Source organism: Trachypithecus francoisi, unplaced genomic scaffold (assembly GCF_009764315.1).
Source record: "Trachypithecus francoisi isolate TF-2019V2 unplaced genomic scaffold, Tfra_2.0 Lachesis_group0, whole genome shotgun sequence".
NCBI classification, from domain to species: Eukaryota; Metazoa; Chordata; class Mammalia; order Primates; family Cercopithecidae; genus Trachypithecus; species Trachypithecus francoisi.
Genome location: NW_022681453.1, coordinates 75,131,176 through 75,157,325, shown reverse-complemented (window position 1 = coordinate 75,157,325; position 26,150 = coordinate 75,131,176). Strand labels below are relative to the sequence as shown.

Here is a 26,150-nt window from a genome sequence, read left to right as displayed (position 1 = left end):
AGGGAAGTTTCATCTCAAATACGCAGACGACTGGAACAAAAGTACTAGCGAGGCCTCCTGGTCCAATGTAAAGGCTACTAGCCAGAAATCATGAAAACGAACAGGTTGCTAAATGAACAGATCCGGCGGCAGTGATGGGCCTTTAAGAGAAGGTCAGCGAAATTGGGGGAGGTACTTGGATAACATTTTGCGGTGGCGAGCTCCCCCACCGCCTGTTGCCGGCGTCTGAATGAAGGCTGGCCGCTCCACGGTCTCACGTAGTTCGGAAATCCTCCGGGTTCCCGGGTTTCCCGTATTTCCGTCTCCGTACCTCGCCCGCACCCCTGGGCTCCGGAGGCTGTCCCACCGACGCACCGCCCGCCGGCACCGGCGGGGCTCGGCTGCAGCCTCTGGGGCGGGGCGGGGCGTGGCGGGGCAGGCCGGAGGTGCGGGACCCGCCTCCTGCCCCTGCCTCCTAGACGCGCTCTCGGGAGCCGATCTTCCCCTAACCAGCGCCAGGGCCGCGGGCCAGGAGGAGGAGCCTCGCCCGCGGGCTCCGCTGGGCGGCTGGCGGCGCACGTGCGGGCAGGCGGGGAACCCCGCCGCCGGGGGCGGGGCACCCGGAAGCGCGCGTGGACTTGGCGCACCGAGCCGGGCGGGCGGAGGAGCGGCTAAGACTGCGCGGGGAGGCGGGCGCGCCGCCCGGGCAGCGGCGGGCTGTGGTCACAGGTGGGCGGCTGCGGCGAGGGAGCGGCCGAGCTGAGCCCGGGTCCCGAAGACTCCTGCCGTCACGCCCGGGGCTCCGCGTAGCCGAGATCGGGAGACGCGTCTGTGCCTCCGGGAAAGCCGACCCATCTCCCCTCCGCCTCTTTGGCTGCAGTTGCACCTCCGGCCAGAGGGCAGGTAACTTCCCTTCCAAGGTCATTTTCCTGGCGGGGTGGCGTATGAGGCCCGCCCACGTCCTCCGTATTGGCGGGGGCGGGAGAGGCGTACCCCGCAAGGGGCCCGACCAGTTGAGCTGGACGGCGACCCCCGAGCACTGCCAGGGAGTCTGGTGGCATTCCTGGAGCGGGGTCGCCGGCCTCAGCCGCCGAGAGTGTTAGCCGGTGCCAGCGGGCATATGCTTCGCTTTTCCCTGCAGCCCCGAGGCTCAGTTTCCACCAGCGCCCAGGCTTGGAGCGGAGACCGCTTGGCCCTCCCAGCCTGCACCCGCAGGTGAGCGCAACCGCCCGCGCCCCGGCTGTCCCGGACGCGTGGTCGGCTGTCGCCATAGGAACGGCTGGTGCCCAGACGGCGCCTGCCCAGGCTGGGAAGGGGCAGTGAAGGCAGCTCGGAGCTCCAAGAACCCTGGAGCCCCCTGTGTAGCCAGGCGGAGCCATAAAAGCCTGATGAAAACGGGACCCCCTCCCCCTCTCTCTTCTCATTTTTGATTGCTCAGGCGTTGGAGGTTAAACAGAAAGAGAGGCGTGGACCTGTTTACGAGATGTAAGTTGTGTTCTTTCCACCTTTACTTTCTGAGGGCTTCTTACGCCTCATGGTGACAGGTGCAAATCAGGACACAGAAGGGCAGTATGAAACCTGTGAAGAAAAAGAAAACCGAAGAACCTGAATTGGAGCCCCTGTGCTGCTGCGAGTACATAGATCGGAATGGGGAAAAGAACCACGTGGCTGCTTGTTTGTGTGATTGTCAAGATCTGGATGAAGGGTGTGATCGGTAAGAACAGAGCATTTCTTGACGCTGGCCCCATCACCCTTCTGAGAACTGCCATGTGTACTTTCAGCCTAGCCACCCGGAATGCTAGAATTTGCTCTTGATTCTATTTCCAAGCATCTAAAATGAGAGTTGGCTTCTATGTCAAGTGTGAGGATTTTATAAAGATGGATTACGCAGTAGGGCACAGCTGTCTGTCTGCTGTTTTATAGGATATTATTTTTCGTTTAAAGAGAGATGGGGGAGAGAACAGGCAGTTTAAAGGGATAGCAGGCAAGTTAGTATAAAATAAAATGCAAGCCAGCAGAATCTGTAAGTTTAAAATGAACACATCAGTTCCAGAAAGTTCCTGCCTTCTCAGAGGTCTCAGCATTTAGAGACTGACTACTTGGGACTGGGTGGCACCTGACCACAGAGGGCCTTGTGGGTTGAAAGATCATTTTCCTGCTGTTAGTACTGGTCTTGCCCCTTGTTTCTGGGGAGGAACTCCAGCCAGAAGGCATGTATCTCCCCTGGATTCACAGTTTTCAGTGTGACCAGCAACACTTGATTGATCGTACTGTATTTGGCTTTTATTTTCCAAGTGATGGAAATTACTATCCAAAAAGAGAATTTTTAACGTCACTGAAAAAAATTTGGTGTCGGACAGTGAATAACCTGGTTTTAATCCATTTTCTGAGTAATTATATATTTTAAAATTATTGTCACATGGAAGTCGTAATGTGGGAAGAATTGGGATGTTGGAAACTTGCTTTTCCCGTTAATAATTATTTCTGGTTAAAAATGTCATTGCAAGTGCCAGTTTGTTGACTTAGAGCTGCTACATTAATACAGCATTCCTTGGCGTCTGCAGTGTAGTACTAGCCTTGACTCTTAAAAACCCAGTGACCCCTTTGTAATTCTTACTTGACAGTGTACTGCGTAGTCTTTTTTATGGATGTCTTTGAATATAGATTGTTTAGAGTTAGTCTAAAATCTATACTGAGAAAATAGAGCACTTTGCACTAATGAATGGAGAAATGATGCCGCTTCCATAACCACCATCACTCAAGACCGCAGCTCTTCCATTAACCTTGCTAACTCTTCCCTCCTAACCCTGGAGGCCTGGGCTGTCCCCTGAGGCGTCTCCTCTGCTCTCTCTCTACCCCTCGCCTCTGTTTCCACTGTGCCTGCCACTCTCTATGATTCCCAACTAGTTATCTCCCACTCACCTCCAAGTTCTAGTCTTACCTTTAAAAATTGTCTAAAATCAAAGTTACCTTTCCTTAAACTCTACTTTTTCTTACTAGCCTGTCTTAATTTGTTCAGGCTGCTATGATAAAATACCTGAGGCTGGGTAATTTGTAAACAATGTACATCTATTGCTCACAGTTCTAGAGGCTCAGAAATCCAAGATCAAGGCACGGGCAGATTCAGTGTCTGGTGAGGGCCCTTTTCCTCATAGATGACACCTTGGTGTGTCCTGACACGGCAGAAGGGGTGGATAAGCTCACAGGGCTCTTTTATAAGGGCACTAGTCTCATTCATGAGGGCTCTGTCTTCATGACCTAATCACCTCCTCTGATTACTGTTGCATTGGGAATGAGGTTTCAACGTAACGAACTTCGGAGGGACACAAATACTTCCTATCTCCCTAAAATTCATGTCCTTCTCGCATGCAAAATACATTCATTTCATCCCAGTAGCCCCAAAAGTCTTAGCCCATCCCAGTGTCAATTCAAAAGTCTAAAAGTCCAGAGTCTGGTCTGAATATCACCATCCAAATCAGATATGGATGAGTTTTAAGATCCGATTCATCCTGAGACAAGTTCTCCTCCACCTGTGCACCGGTGAAATGAAACAGGTTAGGTGCTTCCACGATACAATGGTAGGACATGCATAGAATAGACATTCCCATTCCAAAGGGGAACAACAGGAAGAAAGGAGTGTTAGTGACAGGTCCTGACCCAGTGGTGCAAACAATGTTAAGTCTTAATAAGGCTTGACAATAATCTTGGACTTGATGTCCTGCCTTGTGGACACACTGGGCTGGAGGTTGGGCCCCCAAGGCTCTGGGCGTCCCTGCCACCGCAGCTTTGTTGCGCACGGCCCACACTGCAGCTCTCGGGTTGGAGTGCCTACAGATGCCTTCAGCTCTCCCAGGCTGGAGTTGCATGCTAGTGGCTCTATCAGTTGGGGCTCTTGGGGGTGACCCTGTACCCACAGCTCCAAGTAGGCATTGCCTCAGTGGGGTGTCTCTGTAGTGGCCCCCCCACACTCACAGCTCCACTGGGCAGTGCCCTAGTGGGGGCCCTCTGTGGTGGCCCCGCCCCTGTGGCAGTCCTCTGCCTCGGCCCCAAGGCTCTCCAGGGCATCCTTTGAAATTTAGGTGGAGGCAGCCAGGCCTCTACAGCTCCTGCACTCTGGATGCCTACAGCATTGGCACCCTGTGGATGCCATCAAGGTTTACCACATGTGCCCTTCAAGGGGTGGCCTCTGTGGCATACCTAGGCCCAGTGGAGCCACACCTGGAGCTGCCGTGGGGCATGCACCAGAATGTAGGGAGCAGAGGTGGCACTCGGCAGTACCCCCTGAAGCCCCATGGGTGCCCTCAAAGCCCTGGCACTTGAGGCTTGTGGTGGGAGCAGCAGCCCCAAGGATCTCCGAAGGTCTTCAGGGTCCTTCCATTGTCTTGATGACTGGCACGGGGCTAATCCATACTGATCTCATCCACATCCTTGCTGTTCTCTCCCAAACAGGCTTTCCCATTTGTTACAACATAGACAGGCTGAGAATTTTCCGAATCTTTTACTCCCCTTTTGATTATGAATTTTGTCTTTAAATTATTTCTGTCTTTGGCCGGGCGCAGTGACTCACGCCTGTAGTCCCAGCACTTTGGGAGGCCCAGGCAGGCAGATCATCTGAGGTCAGGAATTCGAGACCAGCCTGACCAACATGGAGAAACCCTGTCTCTACTAAAAATGCAAAATTAGCCAGGCGTGGTGGTTCTTGCCTGTAATTCCAGCTACTCAGGAGGCTGAGGTAGGAGAATCACTTGAACTCGGGAGGTGGAGGTTGTGGTGAGCTGAGATCGCGCCATTGCACTCCAGCCTGGGCAACAAGAGCAAAACTCTGTCTAAAAAAAAAAAAAAAAAAATTATCTCTTCTTGCATTTTACCATAAGCATTTATGAGAAGCCATGCAGCACCCTGAACACTTTGCTTAGAGATTTCTACTGCCAAATACTCAGTTTTATCACTCTTGAGTTCTATTTTCTACCAAACAGCAGGACACAAACACAATTCCACTGAGTTCTTTTCCTCTTTATAAGTGGCAAGGATCACCTTTCTTCTAGTTTCCAATCACGTTTGTCACTTCCATCTGAGATCATATGAGAATGGCTTTTACTGTCCATATGTCTGAGAGCCTTCTGTTCATTACCTCTTAGGGATTCTCTAAGATTGAGACTTTCTCTGCAGCTGTCCTCTTCTGAGCCCTTGCTAGAATCACCTTTGTTAGTTTGTTCAGACAGTCTAGATTCTTTCCCAGCATGCACTTCCACACTCTTCTAACCTCTACCCATTACCTGGTTCCACAGCTGCATCCACATTTTTAGATATCTGTTGTAGCAACATCCTACTTGTCAGTACCAATTTCTGTCCTAGTCTGTTCAGACTGCTATAACAAAGTAACTTAGGCTGGGTAATTTATAAACAACAGATATTTGTTGCTCACAGTTCTGGAGGCTGTGAAGTCCAAGATCAGAGCAGCAGCAGATTCAATGTCTGGTGAGGCGTCCTGCCCAGCTTCATAGATGGCACCTTCTTGCTGTGTCCTCACATGGTGGAAGGGGCAAACAGGCTCCTTTGGGTCTCTTTTTTGGAGGCATTAATTCCACTCATCAGGGCTCTGCTCTCATGACCTAACACCCTCCTCAAGGCCCCGTCTCTTAATACTCTTGCACTGGGGATTGGGTTTCAGCATATGAATTTTGGGGGCATAAACATTTAGAACATAGCATAGCCTATGTTGACTGCAAAACAGTCAACAAATATTCCGTTCACCAAGTTCAGTGATTTGACTCATACTAGTTTGATCTCCATTCTTCTGTATGTAACCCCATCCTTGCAGGGCTCATGCCAGGTGTGTGCTGCACACAGTTCTTTCCACTAGAAGGCCTGCCTTCCTCCCTCTCCATTCATACACATGCTAGCTAGACATCAGGGTTGAGCACAGATCCCACCTTTTCCACAAAGACCCCTCTGATGACTCCACCCAGAAGTATTGACGCTCCTCTGAGCACTCCTTACAATGTTTGATCCCAAGAGTTCATTGATTATTGCTGCTTTGTCACTTACCTCATAGTTCTTGAATTCCCATGTTGTCCTCACAACTAGATTGTGATTTGTTTTGAGATTCTTATGACTGTACAGGTCATAAGATGTAAACATTACTTGCAGCATGTGTCTATACCTATGTATTTGTTTAGGGGAGAAATAACCTTAAGTTTTAAACGTCTTGTTCCTATTTTTAAAAATGACATGTGAATCTGAAAAGCTTAGTTTTGTAGTAAGGAGGTGAAATGTTTGGTCTTTGGTAGCTGTAATCGTTTATCCCGCTGTTTGGCATTCAGTGTTCTGTAGCTTTTAATTCAACAAACCCACATAAAGTCCCTCCTCTTTGTGCTTTTTCTGAATAGATGGATTACATGTAAATCTTTACAGCCAGAGACTTGTGAAAGAATCATGGATACAATTTCTGATCGCCTCCGAATTCCTTGGCTTAGAGGAGCCAAAAAAGTGAACATCAGCATCATCCCTCCGCTTGTCCTGCTGCCTGTCTTCCTTCATGTGGCTTCCTGGCATTTCCTCCTGGGGGTGGTGGTTTTGACCTCCCTTCCTGTGCTGGCACTGTGGTACTACTACCTCACTCACAGAAGGAAAGAACAGACCCTGTTTTTCCTGAGCCTCGGACTGTTCTCACTGGGCTACATGTACTATGTGTTCCTGCAGGAAGTGGTCCCCAGAGGGCGTGTGGGTCCCGTTCAGCTAGCTGTTCTTACCTGCGGGTTATTTCTGATACTCTTAGCCTTGTACAGAGCCAAGAAGAATCCAGGCTACCTCAATCCAGCAAGCAGTGACAGATCTCTAAGCAGCAGCCAGCTGGAGTTGCTGAACCGAAAAGGGCAGGAGAAGACGAAAGGGTTCCCTGGGACAGACACGTCGGGCAGTCTCAACAATCGCACAGCAAAGGATGACCCCAAGGGCTCTTCCAGGATGCCGGCTGGAAGCCCCACCAAAGCAAAGGAGGACTGGTGTGCCAAGTGCCAGCTGGTACGACCAGCCCGGGCGTGGCACTGCCGGATATGTGGCATCTGTGTGAGGAGAATGGATCATCACTGTGTCTGGTATGTTGGAAACATTTGGAGACTTGGAAAGTGTAAATTCATGTAAAACTCGCTAGTTACATTTGATCTTCCCTTGCGCTATCCCAAAATTTCTCTCCTTCCCAGCTTTACACCTTGTAGGTATTTGTGGGTTGTTGTGATCTTCCCACTTAGTCATCAGTTTTTTGCGTTTCACAAATTTAGTTCCTTCAGTCATTTCCTGAAGGAGAATAACAGAAAACTTGTGGATTCTTTTTTCAATTTTCTTTTGAACGACTCCTCATTTATCTTCTTTCTAATAGAGAAATATCTACAGTTGAATGATTTTTTTTAAAAAAAGAATTGATCAGAATGTTTCTGCATATGTATAAGCATATTTCCCTGTGCTATTCCTGTTTAAACATAAAGCTGAAGAAAGTGTACCCCTATTTTTAGGTGACTTTTTCCCCCTTGCCATACATACATAATCGTTTCTGATGCTACCGATGGTTTCCACTTAACATTATTGAATCGAGGTCCTACCAGATAAACTCTCTATTTGATTATTTGCAGAGAAATGGGCTTTTGTACCTCCCAGTTGGCCAGTAACAAATGAAGGTACATAAGGCCCTATAAAATATGAAGTGCAATGTTTAAAGATGATGTTGCAGCTTCACTAAAAACATCTAAACTAAAGGGAGTATAGTTAATTCAGACATGAATGCTGTGAGTAGCATGTTTGCAGGTTTATTGCTCTTCAGGCAGTCGTGATCAATGAGTTATGCTTTTCATGTCTAGGATTCTGGTCCTGTAGCATACCACCTCCTCCTCAGAAGCGGACGCAGGAGAGGGTGAGGGTGCAGAAAAGGCTGAGAGCCATCGACGTGGGCCTCAAGTGCATGGCTCAAGTGCAGGGTAGCTCTTTTCTGGGTCCTTGTCTTTAGAAGTAAACAGGTGTTTTCATTTTTAGATATTCTCCTTCTATGTCTTCATCACTTATTATTCGTGTGTGCGTGTGTGTGTGTGTTCCATTTACAAATGCTGGTTTGCAGAAGGCTCACCTAACAGCAGGTCTGTGCCCACCGGAGCATCCTGGTATGCAGTGGGTAGAAGGCACTCGCTGTACATCCTGCCCCACAAATGGCCACGACACGGAACTGTTTTTACCTGCCAAAGAGCCTGCAGGTTACCAAGTTGTTCTTCCCCTCACCCTGTGTTTCTCACCTCTTTGGATCTTTATCTTACTCTTCATATATTGTACATGAATTTTCCCATAATCTGTAATACTTCTGATTTAGCATTTTTACGTTTTCATAATTCTATTTAGCTCCCTTTCCTTAACATGGTGAGGACACTGTTAGCTCTCCATAGCTGAGTAATACTGATATTTAGGAAGATTTGTTAGCCAGGTGCTGCTTTTTACTTAGTCTTGTCCTTAAACTGACAATATGATTCCACTTTGCAAAGAGCAGTGAATATAAGACTGCATCCCTCAGTGTGCAAGTTTTTAATTCCCTAAAATCGCAAAATAAGAGAACTTCTTAATAACTGTAATTTACACTTTCCCTATTTAAAACCTTGTCGTGGCTGGGCACGGTGGCTCATGCTTATAATCCCAACACTTTGGGAGGCTGAGGTGGGCGGATCATGAGGTCAGGAGTTCAAGAGCAGCCTAGCCAACATGGTGAAACCCTATCTCTATTCAAAATACAAAAATTGTCTGAGCATGGTGGCACATACCTGTAATCCCAGCTACTTGGGAGGCTGAGGCAGGAGAATTGCTTAACCGGGACCCGGGAGGCGGAGGTTGCAGTGAGCCGAGATCACGCCGCTGCACTCTAGCCTGAGCTACAGTGCAAGATTCCGTCTCCAAAAAAAAAAAACTTTCTTGTTTATCATGTAAATTTTATTGAGAACTCTTAAAAATGTTTGCTTTTTTATTTCTCTATGCTGTTTTGAGGATAAATAGCTGCGTTGGAGAATCAAATCATCAAGCATTTATACTTGCCCTTTTGATCTTCTTGCTCACCTCGGTGTATGGGATCACACTGACCTTGGACACCATTTGTAGAGATAGAAGTGTCTTCACAGCTCTCTTCTATTGTCCTGGAGTTTATGCAAATTACAGGTGAGCCGTGGATACCACAGTACGGAGGCCCCCTGGGAAGTAATGGGTGTTGCCATTGACAGGGACTGTTACTACTTGGTTAGGAGTTCTCAACCAAAACATAGGCCAGGCTATGGGAATGCTGGGTATCCCTGAAATTGCCAGCAAAATTGTGCATTGGTGATGTGTGTTTTTCTAGGGTGCTGTTAAAAGGATTATTGACCTTTAGAAAGTGAAGAACTAATTCTCTACAAACAGGACCAGGCCCAATCAGGGACTTCCAGAGTCCAATGACCACTCACAGGCTCAAAGTAGCACCAGTGAAACTAAAACAATCCACACAAACTAGCAGCCCTAGGGCACATATGTGCCTGTTTTGTCATAACAATCCGAAACCTTCTCACTTTACTGCTGCTTTCGGATGCTGTTTAGTCCAGTCTTCATTTACTGCTTCCGACCCTTTTGAGATGTGCTCAGCATCTCTATAACCTTGCTTTTCTTTCTGACCTCTCTTGGTTTTTCCTGTTCTACTTTCTTTCTTTTTTTAATCACCACTGGTGATTACTATGATATGTAGGTCAGTATTTCCTGAGGCCCCTTGATAGATTGTGAAGATTTCCAGGCCATGGCAAAAGCTGGGTTCTTCAGCTTCGGCCTCAGCGCCCCTCCCTGCATGCCGGCGCCCCTCCCTGCATGCCGGCGCCCCCCCCCCCCCCCCCCCCGCCCATGCTGTTTATTCTCTTCCCTTCATCATCGTCTCTGACATAGGCGCTCTGTGGTGTCTGTGGTTTGGTCCTTTTCTTTCTTCTCACTCTTCATTTTCAGAACAATCCTTGCTTTCTCTACAAAGTATCCCTGTGCAGCATTTGTTTTTATTAATCTGTGGACAGATATCCCCATTGTCATCCTAGAACCAGACACCTGTGGGCATTATTAGAATAGATTGGTCCTCGTCAGAGTAAGTTTCCTTCCCCGCTGTGTGGAGAGTATCTCCAGCGTGTCAGATTCTCCGCTAACGCTGCAGGTGAGGCCTGTCCTGAAGCACAGCATGTCTGTGCACTCGGTGGGGAGGCGAGGGAACCGAGGAACGCAGTCCTGCCATTGCTTCTCACCCTGCTCTGTGCAGACGATTCACAGCACCTCATCTTTTTGGTGGGGTCCTTGGATTTAATAGTCTCTGAGGTCCCTTCAGCTTTACAAATGAAGATTCTGAATGAACTTATTTCCAACTAACTCATTCGCGAATGTTTGAAAATCATCAGATGGCAGAGGCTCACTGGCAGCTTGTCTCATTAGTGAGCCTGAGAGGAGCTTCCCTGTCCTGTGTGATTGTGTTGGGCTTTAGGAGGGTGAATTTGGAATGTTACGGTCGGTGTTCCTACATCCAAGTAAGCACAGGGCTGCTGGTGTTGGGAGTCACCGTGGTCTTTGCATTCCTCAGCACTGGACTGGAAAGAATGGGGATTAGTAACTTTAGCACTGTCCCTCGGTATCCACCTGCAGCTTCCTAGAGGACATTTATAGCAATCCCTTGGTGCCTTTGTTTTCTCATGAGTTAGATATAATTTACGAATTACTTGTTTATTTAACAAACAAGTGTTGAACACTGTTAGGCAGTGTGCTGGGTGTGTGGAGGGTACAAAATGCAAAGAACAGTTCCTGCTGTTCTAGTGTAATCTACTGGAAAACAGGCACCAGTAATTATAGAATAAACACGCACATTCTCCTGCTTAAGCAGGTTATTGGAATTCTGAGTATCTTCCAGTTTGGAGGGTTGGGGAAGATGTCAGAGTCTTTAGTAATAAGTAAAAAAATGTGTAAAATGTGAGAATGATGACAGTTTTCTGAATGTGACAAAAACAGCAGCCCTGACCAGCCTTTTCCCCTCTCCCAGCTCGGCTCTCTCCTTCACCTGCGTGTGGTACTCTGTGATCATCACAGCAGGCATGGCCTACATCTTCCTGATCCAGCTGATCAATATCAGCTACAATGTGACTGAACGGGAAGTGCAGCAGGCCCTCCGACAGAAGACTGGGCGCCGGCTCCTCTGTGGGCTCATCGTGGACACAGGCCAGTACAATAGGGGCTTCCTACGGAACTGGCACCAGTTCTCCACCCTGGGCACACGTGCATTCCACCACCCTGCCGAGGACATTGTCTGAAGTGCCTTCTGTGTGGCTCTCTGAGGGATGATGGCTCCTCCTTCCGTCTCCCTTCCATTTTACACTTCAGTGTCCATTTTTATCCCCAGTTTCTTAAAGGCATTATAGGGCCATGCTCAGGTTTAGAGACTGGAGTGGGAAGAAGTTAATTTTTCTGATGCCACAACTTAAGAGACTTTTATACTGAAGCAGAAAAGTAGAGCCATTCCTTTCTAGTCACCTTTTTAATTGACTCAATTGCCTGAACTTGAGAAGGATGTGGATTGCTAATGCACAAATTGATAGAAGCAATTCCCATCCATTAGTATGGGGGAAAGAGTTTTGGATTAGGATAGTTTCTAGTCCCCCTTTCGATTCTTAATAGCCATGTGACCCCTAGTTGAGTCACTTTCCCAAGTCTCAGGGTCATCCGCAAAGTGGGGTACTGATGCCTGCCCTGGCTACCTCACAGGGCCGTCATGAGGGTCATGTGAGGGATGATGGATGTGGAAAGCACTAAAAAACAACTCAAGCACCATGGAAATACAAAGTATTAGGAGAATATTGTGACAGAAGAAAAATGTTTGTAGGTTAGATTATTGAAGCCAATATGATTAGGGTAATCAGTTTTCAGCATATACCGTGTTGTACAGTTGTGAGAATTTCTCCTTCTTAAGTATTAGACATGAACTACTCAAACAGAGAAGATGACCAGATGGATTGACGCTAAGTTGTCTGATCTCGAAAAGACAGTTGACAACAGTTATAAAGATAATTATTGCTAGTGTAATGTACAGTGGCCATGAGTTTAGGTGATGAGTTCTTCTATTTATTTTTTATATATTCTGCTTGGGTTTCTTATAAATAACTCCAGTAGGCATCCATGTGTTTTCCTCTTCCCATGGTTCACCGGGTAAGGTGCTAGCACACTTGTGACTGCGGCTGGAGAGGAGAACAGACACACACCCCTGTGAGGATGCTTTACTCTCTCTTCTGGTAGGAAGGCTGAGTAACATCAAGGGCTCGAGTATTTTCTTCATGTATTTCAAATGCTGTCAGTTATAGCACTCAATTGTGAAAATCAGCCTTCTGGCATTCACATTATTCCGCTATGAACTTTGAGGAGTTGAGTGACATCTTCCCACTTAACTTGCACATTAATTCTCAATTACCCCTCCCTAAATAACAGTATCTCACTAGGAGAGAAGAAACAGGGTATATGTGGTTTCCACTATTAATGGATTACCATTCTTCCCTGGCTCTTCCCACAGTAACAAGCTGTTTCTTTAATCATATCTTAAAAGCGAAAATGTATAAAAGATTAAATATTTATGTACAATGGATTATTCTGCTACAGAATTAAGATGAGAGAATTTCAGATGAGGAAAATACTCTTTTGAAATGTTGGTTTTGTACATGTACTGTTTTGCAATCCCAAAGATAATTCATGACTCCTTAAATTTGCCTTGGCTTATAGCTTAATATAGGGAAAATACTGCCAGCGTTTTCAGTCATTCTGTGCATGCTGCTTTAAGCAAGAGATTTATATGTGTTGAGAGGAAATATTGCTACTTCCTGCACTTCCACCCTCTGCAGCCAGCACCATCCCTACTGTTGCCATTAATCGGAGCTGTCCTTAAGATGGTCACCATATTCTTATTCAGGCTGTCGTCATTTTCCTCAGAGACGGTTTGTTTAACGAATGATAGGCTCTGTGCCTGGGGATGTTAGCAGACTCTGAGGTTTGTACAGTGATACCTTCTCCCTGGCCCAGAGCTGAATATTCACCTAGAATTAAAGTTGGATATAACAAATTTCTTTCTGTACAGGTTTTAGATAAGAGAGATAGTAATAATGTCAAGGATAGCATATGTGGGCAGAAATTGGTAGTCGTGCTTTTGAATGTCAGCTGTAGAGCCAACTCTGATTATCTAGCCGTTGATCATACAAATTCATAGAAACATTAGTATAGTCAGTAACTTTAGCTTCTTGCCAAATTGATCACAACAATCTAAACGTGATGTGATGAAGATGAGTAGTACAAAGAGACCAAAGTCATTTGGAGAATTAGGAATGATTACCATTTTTTTTTAACAACTTACCTCTACTAGGGTTACTTGGATGAGCCAACTCAGCTTCCTTCCCATGGATAGGAAGGGACTCTCTGTTTATTATTCAGGTTTATTGGCACGAAGATACTTGTTTTAAGTTCCTTGAGAACCCACGATGGACAGTTTACAGAATGCTTAAACCTGTCAAAAGACCAGTAATTTTTTTGGGAAAAAGCCTTCCCAGGCGTCTGTACCGAAAGGAGCAGCAAACAAGGGGCTAATCCGTGAGCAGTGTTCTGTAGGCTCTGTGTCATCTTTGTTTTATAGGACTTTGGAGCCTTTTATGATCTGGAACTATTTGAGGGGTTTCATTATAGGCCTTGGTTCTCTCCAGAGGCCAGGTGAGTTTATTGTGGAATCTTTGAAAGGACAAGGCCTCTGAATGAATCAATCCCAGGGAAGCATTTGGTGGTGGTGACAGTGGAGGATTGTCCTGTGAACCTATAAATCAGCAGTCTCTTGGGCAGAGGAGCAAGCCCCTCGAACATGATCTGAAGCAAGCAGGCCCTCTTCTCTCATCTCACGTCCTCAGTCTCTGTTAATGAACATACTGGATGTGGAGTTTAATAAAAATTACCTATTATCATCTGGCCACTTAGATTATTATCACACCACTGTGGACTGTTCCTGGGGGGAGAAGAATACACCGATTTGAAAGATTCAAGGGAGAAAGGGTTAAGGATCACGATTGCATGAAAGAGGAAAATCCTTCAATATTTAATATGTTTCTTATGATACCCACAGAGTACTTTTATGGTTCCAGCTGAGTGTTCCTGAAATGAACTGGCGGTTAACAACGCCTCTTTGATAGGTCACCCTGATGCTGCTAACGTGAAGCCTTAAGTGTGTTTCCGGGACAACGTGCTGCTATTTCACCTCAGCCACACGTGTTTGTGTTTAGGATATTATAAATCTGCTATTTAAGTAGTGTTTTCCTTGGTGAATGAAGTAAATGTTGTCTTCGAGTGTACCATCTGCCTAGCAAAAAATTGCTACAAACTTTCTCTTACGCAATAGTCCTTGGTACTTCTAATATTTTTAGCAAGAGACAATTTTCTGTACTAGAATCTTCCACTGCCAGAAAACACAGTGCCAGTAAGGTTCTACATACTACTGACTATCTGCTTAATAGACATGTATTTCCTTTGAGTAGGACATTAGCTTTTTATTATAAAGCTAAAACTAGTATAAGCAAAAATATAACATCTAGAAGCACAGTTTTAGCCAGGATGTTTAAAAATTAAAGTTTTGTGAGATTTAAGGGTCTTTTTAACCTAGGTAAGTTTATATGCCCTGACTTCATTGTAGCCATATTCTGGTACCTTGCATTTTGAAAAGTAGAGGTTTCTTAAGCAAGCAATGGATAGTAAGAGACTTTTCCTGAGGCACCTGTTTGGAATCTAGTTTTGTCAGTGGCAGCTTGACATGTGCACCCTTTTTGTATTAAACACTGCGAAGGTGATGCAGGGGAGCAGGAAAGCCATGCTAAACTCACTACCGAGTACAATTCAGTATGTTCCTGTGGATGTTTGCTGTGACTAATATAAATTTCTTGCAGTATCAGCTACACTTAATTATGTTGCTGTAGGATCAGCAGCAGGTTAAAGACTCAGCGGTTAGTGGAGACAAATGTCTTAGAGGCTGCACGATGTCCAGGCTGGGCTTGTGACTTATTAGTGGCCTAGCCTTCCTGATGGCACCTTGACAGTGAACTTCTAGAAATTTATACTTAAAAGGCAAAGCTTTAAAAGCAGAGCTAGTCTATTCTAGTTATTGATGCAACTAAAATTCTGTATTTCTTAAGATGGGTCACTGACAAGATGGCACATGATAGAGCCTGCAATCTCAACTCATTGTGATCCTAATGGTCCGGGTGATTGGATGGTTTGAGTTGTTAGGGATTTTAAGCTTTTCATTTTATTGCATATCTGGGTTGGATGTTAGACTAAAGGAAACCCAGGAATCTTTACCTGATGTTACATTTAATATTTAATGTAACTGGTCTAGCAACATTAAGGGGGATTTCTGAAGCCAACTCCGGAGGCTGTGGGCTGAACATTTTGCACTGTTTTTATATACTTGTATTCATATCCTCTTATCACCTCAGACTCAGACACAAGGCCTTCTACATGGAAATTTTACAAATTACTGCCATTTATGTAAAATAATGTCCTGTGACCAAGTTGTTTAAATGGAAAATAAAGTGCTTTCTTTAAGGAAAATAGCTGGTGTTTCTTGGAGTGTCTCCTGAAGTCTTTTGATTTCCGAAAACCCTGCATTATACCTGTGCTGCCTCTTTGGCTCCGTCGATGTCCCTATCCTGTGTATCTGTCCCTAGCCCTAAACTGTTATGTTCCCAGTGGCAATTTCTCCAGTTTTGTGGGTCAGGGATACTGACCCAGAGCTTGTTGGGTATCAATTATGTTGGGATACATTATGTTAGCAGTAACATTTTGAAATATACCTTCATGATAGTCCAGCAAAAAACAGCATCAAAACTATTTCCATTGTATCTCTTTAGAAGGCTCTGTATTCGGTAAAAAGTCTAACTGGCTCACTCGGAATATGGGCTGCTAAAGACTCAATTTCTAGTTGATGTTTGAGGAGAGGCAAAAATAAAGCTCAGATAGAAAACTTAAGCTTTGTGGGATTTAATTAAGCTCCTGGCATGTTTACCTTTCCTTATGTATAGGCTTGGCATTTAAAGAAAACTGGTGGCTGGGTGTGGTGGCTCACGCCTGTAATCTCAGCACTTTGGGAGGCTGGGAGGATCACTTGGGCCCAGGAGTTCAAGACTAGCCTGGGCAACATGGTGAAGCTCCATCTCTACAAAAAAAAAAAAAAAAAAAAAAAATACAAAATGCAAAATGTTAGCTGGGCATGTAATCCCAGCTATCTGAGAGGCTGAGTTAGGAGGATCGCCTGAGCCTGAGAGGTTCAGGCTTCAGTGAGCCATAATCAGGCCACTGTACCTCCAGCCTGAAGTGAGACCCTGTCTCAAAACAAAACAAAAAATAATAATAAAATTGGTATTTTGTTTCCAGGTGCTACTATCAGCCAGTATTTTGTAAATGTAGTTAGGTATAAACTGATAGTGATTTTGATGGAAAGTGATGATATATTATGAATTACTTTTAGTTACATTTTTAGAGGCCATTAATCTTGAAAAACAGATTTTTTTTTAAATGACAACTGTATAATCATATTAAAGGAAAAGCTGTGGGAACAGGCATATCATAGAATAAATAAAGTTCAATTCAAGGTGTTTGGGTCATATCACACATCCTCCATGGTAAAAGGAGGATGTAGCAGGTGGTGCAGCTAGATACCCTTTCAAGGAAGTACGAGACAATAGCAAGAACATTCACTTAACCACAGAATTTTATTTTGCCAACTCAAATTTTCAGCACACCATAAGAGTAGTCATCTCAGGACTGCATAGGACTTTCATTTTACCATATGCATTTATGGGCTACTTGAATTTGTCATAATAAACATGTATTTTATAATGAAAAATTATTTTTCTAGCAGGTAATTCTCTAACAGTTCATAGAGCATTTTATAAGTCTTTATAGCACCTTAAAGATGAAAACATTCTTTGAATTCAAGATAAGTATCTCAGTATCTAGATCAAACTGAGCTGAGTACTAGAAGACAAACTGAGTGTATTATTCAGCAGTTGCAGTTGGGAGCATCAACAGAGAATTTAATGAATTGCTGGACTGTCATGATAGAGTTATTACCTTTTAGAATTTCCTTCATGCTTATCAAGGTGCACTGAAGAGAAGTATCTCTGGTGCCTCAGTTTCTCTGAAATCAGGATAAGCTGCTATCCCCTGCAGCAGTAGTGTAGAGAACATTTTCATACATGGTCTGCCATCAGGGGTGGTTAAAATGGACAAGGTCTGGTAGGGTGCCTGTCAGTGATGCTAATGTACTAGAAGACTGACTGCCTTGGCCTCCTTTCCTTTTCTAAGTACTCACTACTTTTTATTTCTATTTAATTAAGGTCACATTTATCAACAACTCATGTTAAGCTATATGGACACGTTTTTCTTCACAGGCTCAGTCAGGCAAACACTTGTCCTTTTTAAAGTTTACTATGCTAAAAATATATAGGATATATTTGAACAGAGGATCTCTAGAATATTCCTTTGGATGATCCCACTGTGATAAATGCTACAGTGAATGACTAGCAATCCAGGAAAAGTCAAAGAAGGAAATAAAAATTCTCAAAATAATTCCTTTGATCTAAGAAGTAGCTCATCGAGAGTAAACCAGGTGTATGTATTTATGTGTGTGGGTGGGTGGAGATAACACACATATTATGGACCAGTTGAGCTTCCCGTCCTAAGTATTACACTAATCTGGTTCATTGGTTCACAAAAGACTTGTCTTACTCAAGGACCAAGTATCTGATTGCTGGTACAGCTCATGGTCGCTTCCAGGCACCTGGAAGTCTGGAAGAATTTCAACTACCTTCCTACGAAGTTGCTGTCGCCTTTCTTCTTTCACTCTTTCCTCTTTCATAAATTTTACAAACTTCTTCCATGTCCGAAAGGTGATCCAGAGGATCCTCCTTTAAGAATAAAGAAGGAAAAAAGTGAAATGCTGAGAAAAAGTTGGCTTGCCATCTGTAGCACATTAAGAACTTTATAAAAATAATTCTTATGTTAATAAAATGATGTATAAAAGGCGTGGAAATCACAATTGGGATTATGATAGTGTGAAATGCTGTGAAGAAAATAAAGTAACAAAAGGGAATGAGAGTGACTGATAGGTTATTTGTATTTGTATTTGTATTTTATTTATTTTCTTTGAGGAAAGAGTCTTGCTCTGTCACCAGGCTAGAGTGCAGTCATGCCATCTCGGCTCACTGCAATATCTGTCTCCTGGGTTCAAGCGATTCTTGTGCCTCAGCCTCCCAAGTAGCTGGGATTACAGGTGATCGCCACCACGCCTGGCTAATTTTTTTGTATTTTTCTTGGAGATGGGGTTTCGCCATGTTGGCCAGGCTATCTTGAACTCCTGGCCTCAAGTGATCTGCCTGCCTTGGCCTCCCAAAGTGCTGGGATTACAGGTGTGGGCCACTGTGCCTGGCCAGTTATTTTTATTTTTGATTGAGTGGTCAGGGAAGCTGAGGAGGTGACATTTGAGCATAGCACCAAATGGCCTCCAGTAATGCAAGCTACGAGGCACACTCCTGAGTTCATCTGATTACAGCCTACATATTGTGCCCATGCCAGGACCAGTGATGCTGGCAAGGGATCCAGAAACTATAACCCTCAACGCAAAAATGATGGAAAATTGCATGCAGAATGTGCCAAAGTTACAGGCATCGAGGCCCCAGTGTGTAGACATATTTTAAAAGCCTGCTGGTAACCTCACCTCCAACAGCGGCAACAACAACAAAGAACAAGTCTTGAATATCAGTTGAGAAAAAGTACCCTAACATCAGGTTCTGGAGACATGGTATGGAAGACTGCTTGTTTGAGTGTCTCCGCTGTCACAAGGAAGCATGCCATGGCCTTTTAGGATTTATTAGTGTCCACCATAGCTGAACACTAGGGGCATCAAGGTAAGCCAGGTACTGTCTGCCCCAGGATAGGCTGAAACAGGTGACCAGAGTTTCCATACAGTGGGAAGGTACAGCAGTAGAGAGCAGCACAGGACTGTGCATTCTGGTGGTGAGGAGCAGACGTTTTTGAAGATGGTGTCTGAACTGAATTTTTGTCAGGCAAAGAAAAGGCTTTCCTAGAGGAGAGCACATCTTGAGTGAAGGCAAAGAAGCAAGAATAGCATGCCATGGTGTGGGTGTGGAGTTAGTGCTGAAACAAAGTGCAGAGTAGTTAAGCTTCTATTTTTACAACTATAGGCAGGGATTTGTTCTGGCCTCTTGAGTTGTTCTGGCCTCTTGACCATCTGAGGAAGTCCCAGAATGCACATCAGTCCTCATTAATTTTATGGCTGTTGGTTAATATTTTTGACAATGTTGATTTTTGTTGGTGGAGGTACTGCTTTAAAAAAAGGTGTGGCTGGGTGCGGTGGGTCACACCTGTAATCTCAGCATTTTGGGAGGCCGAGGAGGGTGGTTCATTTGTGGTCAGGAGTTCAAGACCAGCCTGGCCAACATGGTGAAAGCCCGTCTCTACTAAAAATACAAAAATTAGCCTGGCGTGGTGGTAGGCGCCTGTAATCTCAGCTACTTGGGAGGCTGAGGCACAAGAATCACCTGAACCTGGGAGATGGAGGTTGCTGTGAGCCACGATCAAGCCACAGCATTCCAGCCTGGGTAACAGAGTGAGACTCTGTCTCAAAAAAAAAAAAAAAAGCCTCCAAGGAATGGATTTGTTTTTATCCATTCAGTCCACCACTTACAGCTTCCTGTGCTCAGCTGTGTGCACACTCCCAGTCCTTGAGACTGTCTCCCATTCTCAGCCATTCACATCTCTCTCCTGGCTACACTCCTGTTTTCTGATTTCTGCATTTTAGCTCCTGCTGTTCTACCCTAACTGAAAAATGTTCTGCCCTTTGGCTGAAATCTTCCTAGATCATCCTTGCCTACATTTCTCTTTCTTTCCCTGAACTCCTAAAACATATTCATGATCACTGGTTTGGAACTTATTTATAGCCTATCTATAGCTATCTTTTTATAATATTTTTATTGATACATAATATACATATTTTGGGGGTACATGTGGTAACTGTATACATTCATATAATGTGTAATGATCAAATCAGGGTATTCGGGATATCCATCACCTTAAATATTTATCTTTTATTTACCATGGGGACATTCAAGTTACTCTCTTCTGGCTATTTTGAAATGTGCAATAGGTTATTATTAACTATAGTCACCCTACTGATCTATTGAACATTAGGTCTTACTGCTTCTATCTAACTGTATATTGTACCCATTAATCAACCTCTCTTCATCCACCTCCCAAGCTCTACCCTTTCCAGCCTCTGGTAACCATCAATCTATTCTCTATCTTCATGAGATTCACATTTTTAGCTCTCCCACATAAGAACATGTGGTATTTGTCTTTCTGTGCTTGACTTATTTCACTTAACACAGTGACCTCCAGTTCTATCCATGTTGCTGCAAATGACAGGATTTCATTCTTTTTCATTACTAGTATTCCATTTTGTATATATGCCGTATTTTCTTTATGCATTTATCCACTGATGGGCGCTTAGGTTGATTCCATATTTTGGCTATTGTGAACAGTGCCGTAATAATCATGGACATGCAAATATCTCTTGGATATATTGATTTCCTTTCTTTTGGAGATATACCTATTAGTGGAATTGCTGGATCATATGGTAGTTATAATTTTAGTTTTTTCAAGAACCTCCATTCTGTTCTCCATAGTGGCTGTACTAATTTACATTCCTACCAACAGTGTATGAGGGTTTCCCTTTCTTCATATCCTCATCAGCATCTGTTCTTCACTGTCTTTGATAAATGCCATTTTACTGTAGGTATAAGATGATATTGCATTGTGGTTTTGATTTGGATTTCTCTGATAATTAGTGATGCTGAGCATCTTATCGTACACTTTTTGGCTAGTTGTATGTCTTTTGAGAAATGTCTATTTAGATCCTTCCCCCACTTTTTTTTTTTTTTTTTAAGACAGGGCTTTACTTTGTTGCCCGGGCTAGACTATAGCAGCGTGATGTTGGCTCCCTTCTACCTTCACCTCCTGGACTCAAGCGATCCTTTACACCTCAGCCTCCTGAGTAGCTGGGACTACAGGTGTGTGTCATTACTCCTGGCTAATTTTTGTTTGTTTGTTTTTTTTTTTTTGGTAGAGATGGGGTTTTGCCATGTTGCCCAGGCTGGTCTTGAACTCCTTGACTCAAACAATCCACCCACCTTGGCCTCCCAGAGTGTTGGGATTATAGGTGTGAGTCACTATAATGGCCTTGCCCATTTTTAAATTGGATTACTTGGGTTGTTTTTGCTATTGAGTTGTTTCAGTTCCTTATATATTCTGGTTATTAATCCCTTGTCAGATGGCATTTTAGTCCATATGTATATGTTGCTATAAAGGAATACCTGAGGCTGGGTAATTTATTTAAAAAAAGAGATTTATTTGACTTGCAGTTTTGCCAGCTGTACAAGAAGTATGGCACTAGCATCTGTTTCTAGTGAGGACTTCAGGCTGCTTCCATTCATGATGGAAGGGCAGCTATCATGTGCAGAGATCCAATGGCAAGAGAGGAAAGCAAAGAAAAAGGGAGAGGGAGGTGCCAGATTCTTTTTGACAACCAGCTCTTCGGGAACTAATAGAGTGAGACTGCATTCATTTACAGAGGATGGCGTTAAGCCCTTCATTAAGCAATCCATCTCCAGGACCCAAATACCTCCCATTAGACTCCACTTCCGTCCAACACTGGATTTCAACATGAAGCGTAGGGGACAAACATCCAAACTATACAGATGGTTTGCAAATACTCTCTCCCATTCTGTGGGTTATCTCTTCACTTGATTGTTTCCTTTCCTGTGGAGAAGCTTTTTAGCTCGATGTAATCCCAGCTGTCTATTTTCGCTCTGGTTGTCTGTGCTTTTGAGGTCTTACGCAAAAAATCTTTGGCCAGACCAATGGCCTGGAGCATTGTCTCAATGTTTTCTTCTAGTAGTTTCATAGTTTCTGGACTTAGATTTAAATCTATAACCCACTTGGATTTGGTTTTTGTGTACGGTGAGAGAAAAGGGGTCACATTTCATTCTTCTGCTTATAGTTATACTGTTTTCCCAGCACCACTTATTGAAAGACTGCCCTTTCCCCATTTTATGTTCTTGGCACTTTTGCTAAAGATGAGTTGGTTGTAAATGTGTGGATTTAAATCTGGGTTCTCTGTTCTATTTCATTGGTCTATATGTCTGTTTTTATGACAGTACCAAGCTGTTGTGGTTACTATAGCTTTGTAATAAATTTTGAAGTCCGGTAGTATGATGCCTAGAGCTTTGTTCTTTTTGCTCAGTGTTGCTTTGGCTATTCAGATTCTTCTGTGGTTTCATATAAATATTAGGAATTTTTTTCTATTTCTATGAAGAATGTTGTTGGTATTTTGATAGAGATTGCATTGAAACTGTAAATTGCTTTGGGTAGTATTGCCATTTTAACTGTATGAAGTCTTCCAGCACATGAGCATGGCATATCTTTCTATACGTTTGTGTCCTCTTCAACTTCTTTCCGCAGTGTTTTACAGTTTTCCTTATATAGATCTTTCACTTCCTTGGTTAAATTGGTTCCCAGGTATTTTATTTTCTTTGTAGCTAGTTAAGGTGGGATTGCTTTCTTGATTTCTTTTTCAGATGTTTCACTGTTGGTGTATATATTAATAAATGCTACTGATTTTTTAATGTTGATTTTGTATTCTGCAACTTTACTGAATTTGTCAGATCTAACAGGTTTTTTTTGGTGTAGTCTTTAGGTTTTTCTAAGTATAAGATCATGTCATCTGTGAACAAGGCTAATTTGGCTTCTTCCTTTTCAATTTGGATACTTTTTTTTTTTTTTAAAGACAGGGTTTCTGTGTCACCCAGGTGGTCTTGAATTCTTGGCCTCAAATGATCCTTCCATATTGGCCTCCCAAAGCCCTGAGATTATAGCCATGAGCCATCACATCTGGCCTGGATGCCCTTTACTTTTTACTCTTGTCTAACTGCTCTGGCAAGGACTTGCAGTATTATATTGAATAAAAGTGCTGAAAGTGGGCATTTTGGTCCTGGCCAGGATGTTGAATTTTATTGAATGCCTTTTTTGACATCTCTTGAAATAATTATATGGTTTTTGTTCTTGGTTCTGTTAATGTGATGTATCATGTTTATTGATTTGCATAAGTTGAACCATCCTTGGATCCCTGGGATGAATCCCACGTGATCATGGTGAATGATGTTTTCAATGTGTTATTGAATTTGGTTTGCTGGTATTTGGTTGAAGATTTTGCATTTGTGTTCATCAGGAATATGTAGTTTTTATTTTTATTTTTTTTATTTATTTTTATAATGTCCTTGTTTGGTTTTGGTATCAGGCTAATGCTGGCCTCATAGAATAAGTATGGAAGTATTCCCTCCTCTTCAATTGTTTTTGAAGAAATTGAGTAGAATTTGTATTAGTTCCTCTTTAAATGTTTGGTAGAATTTAGCAGTGAAGCCATTAGGTCTTGGGCTTTTCTTTGATGTGAGACTTTTTATTACAGCTTCAATCTCATTACTCATTACTGGTTTGTTGAGGTTTTCTGTTTCTTCATTGTTCAATCTTGGTAGGTTGTATCTGTCCAGAAATTTGTCAATTTCTTCTATGTTTTCCAGTTTATTGATGTGTAGGTGTTCATAATAGTCTCTAGTGATTCTTTTTATTTTTGATGTCTCCGTTGTTACGTCCCCTCTTTCATTTCTGATTTTGAGTCAGAAAAAGTCTCAATTTCATTTATTTCTGCTTAGATTTATATTATTTCCTTTCTTCTAATAATTTGGGGTTTGGTTTGTTCTTGCTTTTCTGTATTTCCTTGAGGAGTATAGTTAACTTATTTTTTGAAGTCTCTCAACTTTTTTGATGTAAGTGTTTATTGCTATAAACTTCTCTCTTGAAAGAAGTGACTGCTTTTACTATAATCCGTAGATTTTGATCTATGGTATTTCCATTTATATTGGTTTCAAGAAAGTTTAAAATTTTTTCTTAATTTCTTAATTGACCCATTGGTTGTTCAGGAGCATGCTGTTTAATTTCCTTGTATCTGTGTAGTTTCTGAAGTTCCTCTTACTGATTCCTAATTTTATTATATTGTGGTCCAAAAAGATACTTGGCATGATTTCTGTTTTTTGAATTTGTTGAGAGTTGTTTTGTGGCCTAAGATATGGTCTTATTATGGAGGATGTTCCATGTGCTGATAAAAAGAATGTGTATTCTGCAACAGTTGGGTAAAATATTCTTTAAATGTCAGACCTATTTGGCCTGGTTTCTGGTTTAACTTTGATGTGTCTTTGTTGATTTTCTTCCTAGATAATTTGTCCACTACTGAGAGTGGCATGTTGAAGTCCCCTATCACTGTATTGCAGTTATCTCTCCCTTTATTGTTTGTGTTATATACTTGGGTGCTTGATGTTGAGTGCATAGATATTTATAATTGTTATATCCTCTTGCTGAATTGAACTCTTTATCATTATTTAATGACCTTCTTTATTTATCTTTATAGTCTTTGACTTGTAATCAGTTTTATCTAATATAAGTATAGCTTATTCCTGCTGTGTTTTTCGTTTCCACTTGCTTGGAATGTCTTTTTCTATCTCTTTCAGTCTATGTATGTCTTTACAGGTGAATTAGGTGTCTTATACACAGCATATAGTTGGATCTTGTTTCTTTATTCATCAGCCACTCTGTGTCTTTTAATTGGAGAACTGAGTCCATTTGTATTCAGTTATTGATAAGTAAGGATTTACTATGGCAATTTTTTCTTTCCTTGTTTGCTGGTTGTTTTGTAACTCCTGTCTTCCTTTTTTACTGTTTTCCCTTGTGGCAAAACGATTTTCTCTGATAGTATGTCTTAATTTGTTGCCTTTTCTTTTTAGAAATCCCCCAACATTTTGACTTTTTCTTGTCTTAGTTTCCATGTTTTATATTACCTATCACTTAGCAGGCTGCTGTAGCTATTATTGTTTTAGATAGAGTTCTCTTTTTGGCTTCATACTAGAGTTATAAGTTGATTACATACCACAATTACAGTATTAGAGTATTCTGGGTTTGTTGATGTACTTAATTTTACCAGTAGGTTTTCTACTGTCAACTGTTTTCTTTTTATGTTAGTGTTTTTTTCTTTCAGACTGAAGAACTCCCTTTAACATTTCTTGTAAGATGGTTCTGGTGTTGGTGAATTCTCTCAGCATTTGTTTTTCTGAGAAAACTTTCTCTGTCCTTCATATTTGAAAGATGGCTTTGATGGATACAGCATTCTTGGATGGCAGTTTTTTTTTCTTGTTTCTTTCAGCACTTTGAAAATCTCATCCTGCTGTCTCCTAGCCTGTACAGTTTCTGCTGAGAAGTCTGTTGCCAGGTGAATTGGAGCTTCATTATATGTTATTTGCCTCTTTTCTCCTATTGCTTTTACGATCCTCTTTGTCCTTGATGTTTGAGAGTTTAGGTCAAATCTGTTTGGGGTTCTCTGACTTTCCTATACCTGGATATGTCTTTCTCAAGTTTTGGAAAGTTTCCTATTTTTATTTCTTTGGATAAGCTTTCTACCCTTTAGTCTCATTCAACTCCCTCTTGAACACCAATAATTTTTAGATATGGTCTTCTGAGGTAATTTTCTATATCTTGTAGGCTGTCCTCATTCCTTTTCATTCTTTTTTCTTTTCTCTTCTGATAGCGTATTTTCAAGTGGCTTGTCTTTGGGCTCACTGATTTTCCACTGCTTGATCCATTTGGCCGTTGAAAACATCTCATGATTTTTCAGTTCAGCAAATGTATTTCTCAGTTCCAAGATTTGTTTGACTTTTTAAATCTTCATTAAATTTATCTGAAAAATTGCGGAACTGCTTTTCTTTGTTATCTTGAAGATCACTGGGTTTCCTTAAAACTGCTATTTTGAATGTTGGTTACAGTTTACATTTTGCCTTCTCATTAGGATTAGTTACTGGTTCCCTGCTTTGTCTATCTGGGAAGGTCATGGTTCCCTGTTTGCTGTTTTTGTTTTTTTGAGATAGAGTCTTGCTGAAGTGCCTAAGTTGGAGTGCAGTGGTGCGATC

At 42.8% G+C, this 26,150-nt stretch overlaps 2 protein-coding genes across 8 annotated transcripts in view; one reads left to right on the top strand and one right to left on the bottom strand.

Annotated features, from left to right (window-relative positions):
• The first annotated feature begins 352 nt into the window (after positions 1–352).
• On the top strand, positions 353–15,615 carry ZDHHC23 (zinc finger DHHC-type palmitoyltransferase 23). Of its 4 annotated transcripts, none has more exons than XM_033211235.1 (5): positions 353–882; positions 1,524–1,693; positions 6,369–7,076; positions 8,995–9,162; positions 11,036–15,615. In XM_033211235.1, exons 2-5 carry the CDS (start codon positions 1,551–1,553, stop codon positions 11,301–11,303), a joined length of 1,287 nt encoding a protein of 428 aa, XP_033067126.1. In that variant the 5' UTR covers positions 353–882; positions 1,524–1,550; the 3' UTR covers positions 11,304–15,615. The 4 variants fall into 4 exon arrangements, with proteins under 4 accessions (XP_033067126.1, XP_033067125.1, XP_033067123.1 ...); XM_033211234.1 differs by having other exon boundaries at positions 1,499–1,693; XM_033211232.1 differs by having other exon boundaries at positions 1,418–1,693.
• A 1,141-nt stretch (positions 15,616–16,756) lies between these two features.
• CCDC191 (coiled-coil domain containing 191) overlaps positions 16,757–26,150 on the bottom strand; it is an 88,198-nt gene continuing 78,804 nt past the window's right edge. For all 4 annotated transcript variants that reach the window (XM_033211224.1, XM_033211221.1, XM_033211220.1 and 1 more), the window contains one exon: positions 16,757–17,972. In XM_033211224.1, the coding sequence (XP_033067115.1) occupies positions 17,774–17,972 (199 nt within the window). In that variant the 3' untranslated portion in view covers positions 16,757–17,773. The remainder of the gene's footprint in view (positions 17,973–26,150) is intronic.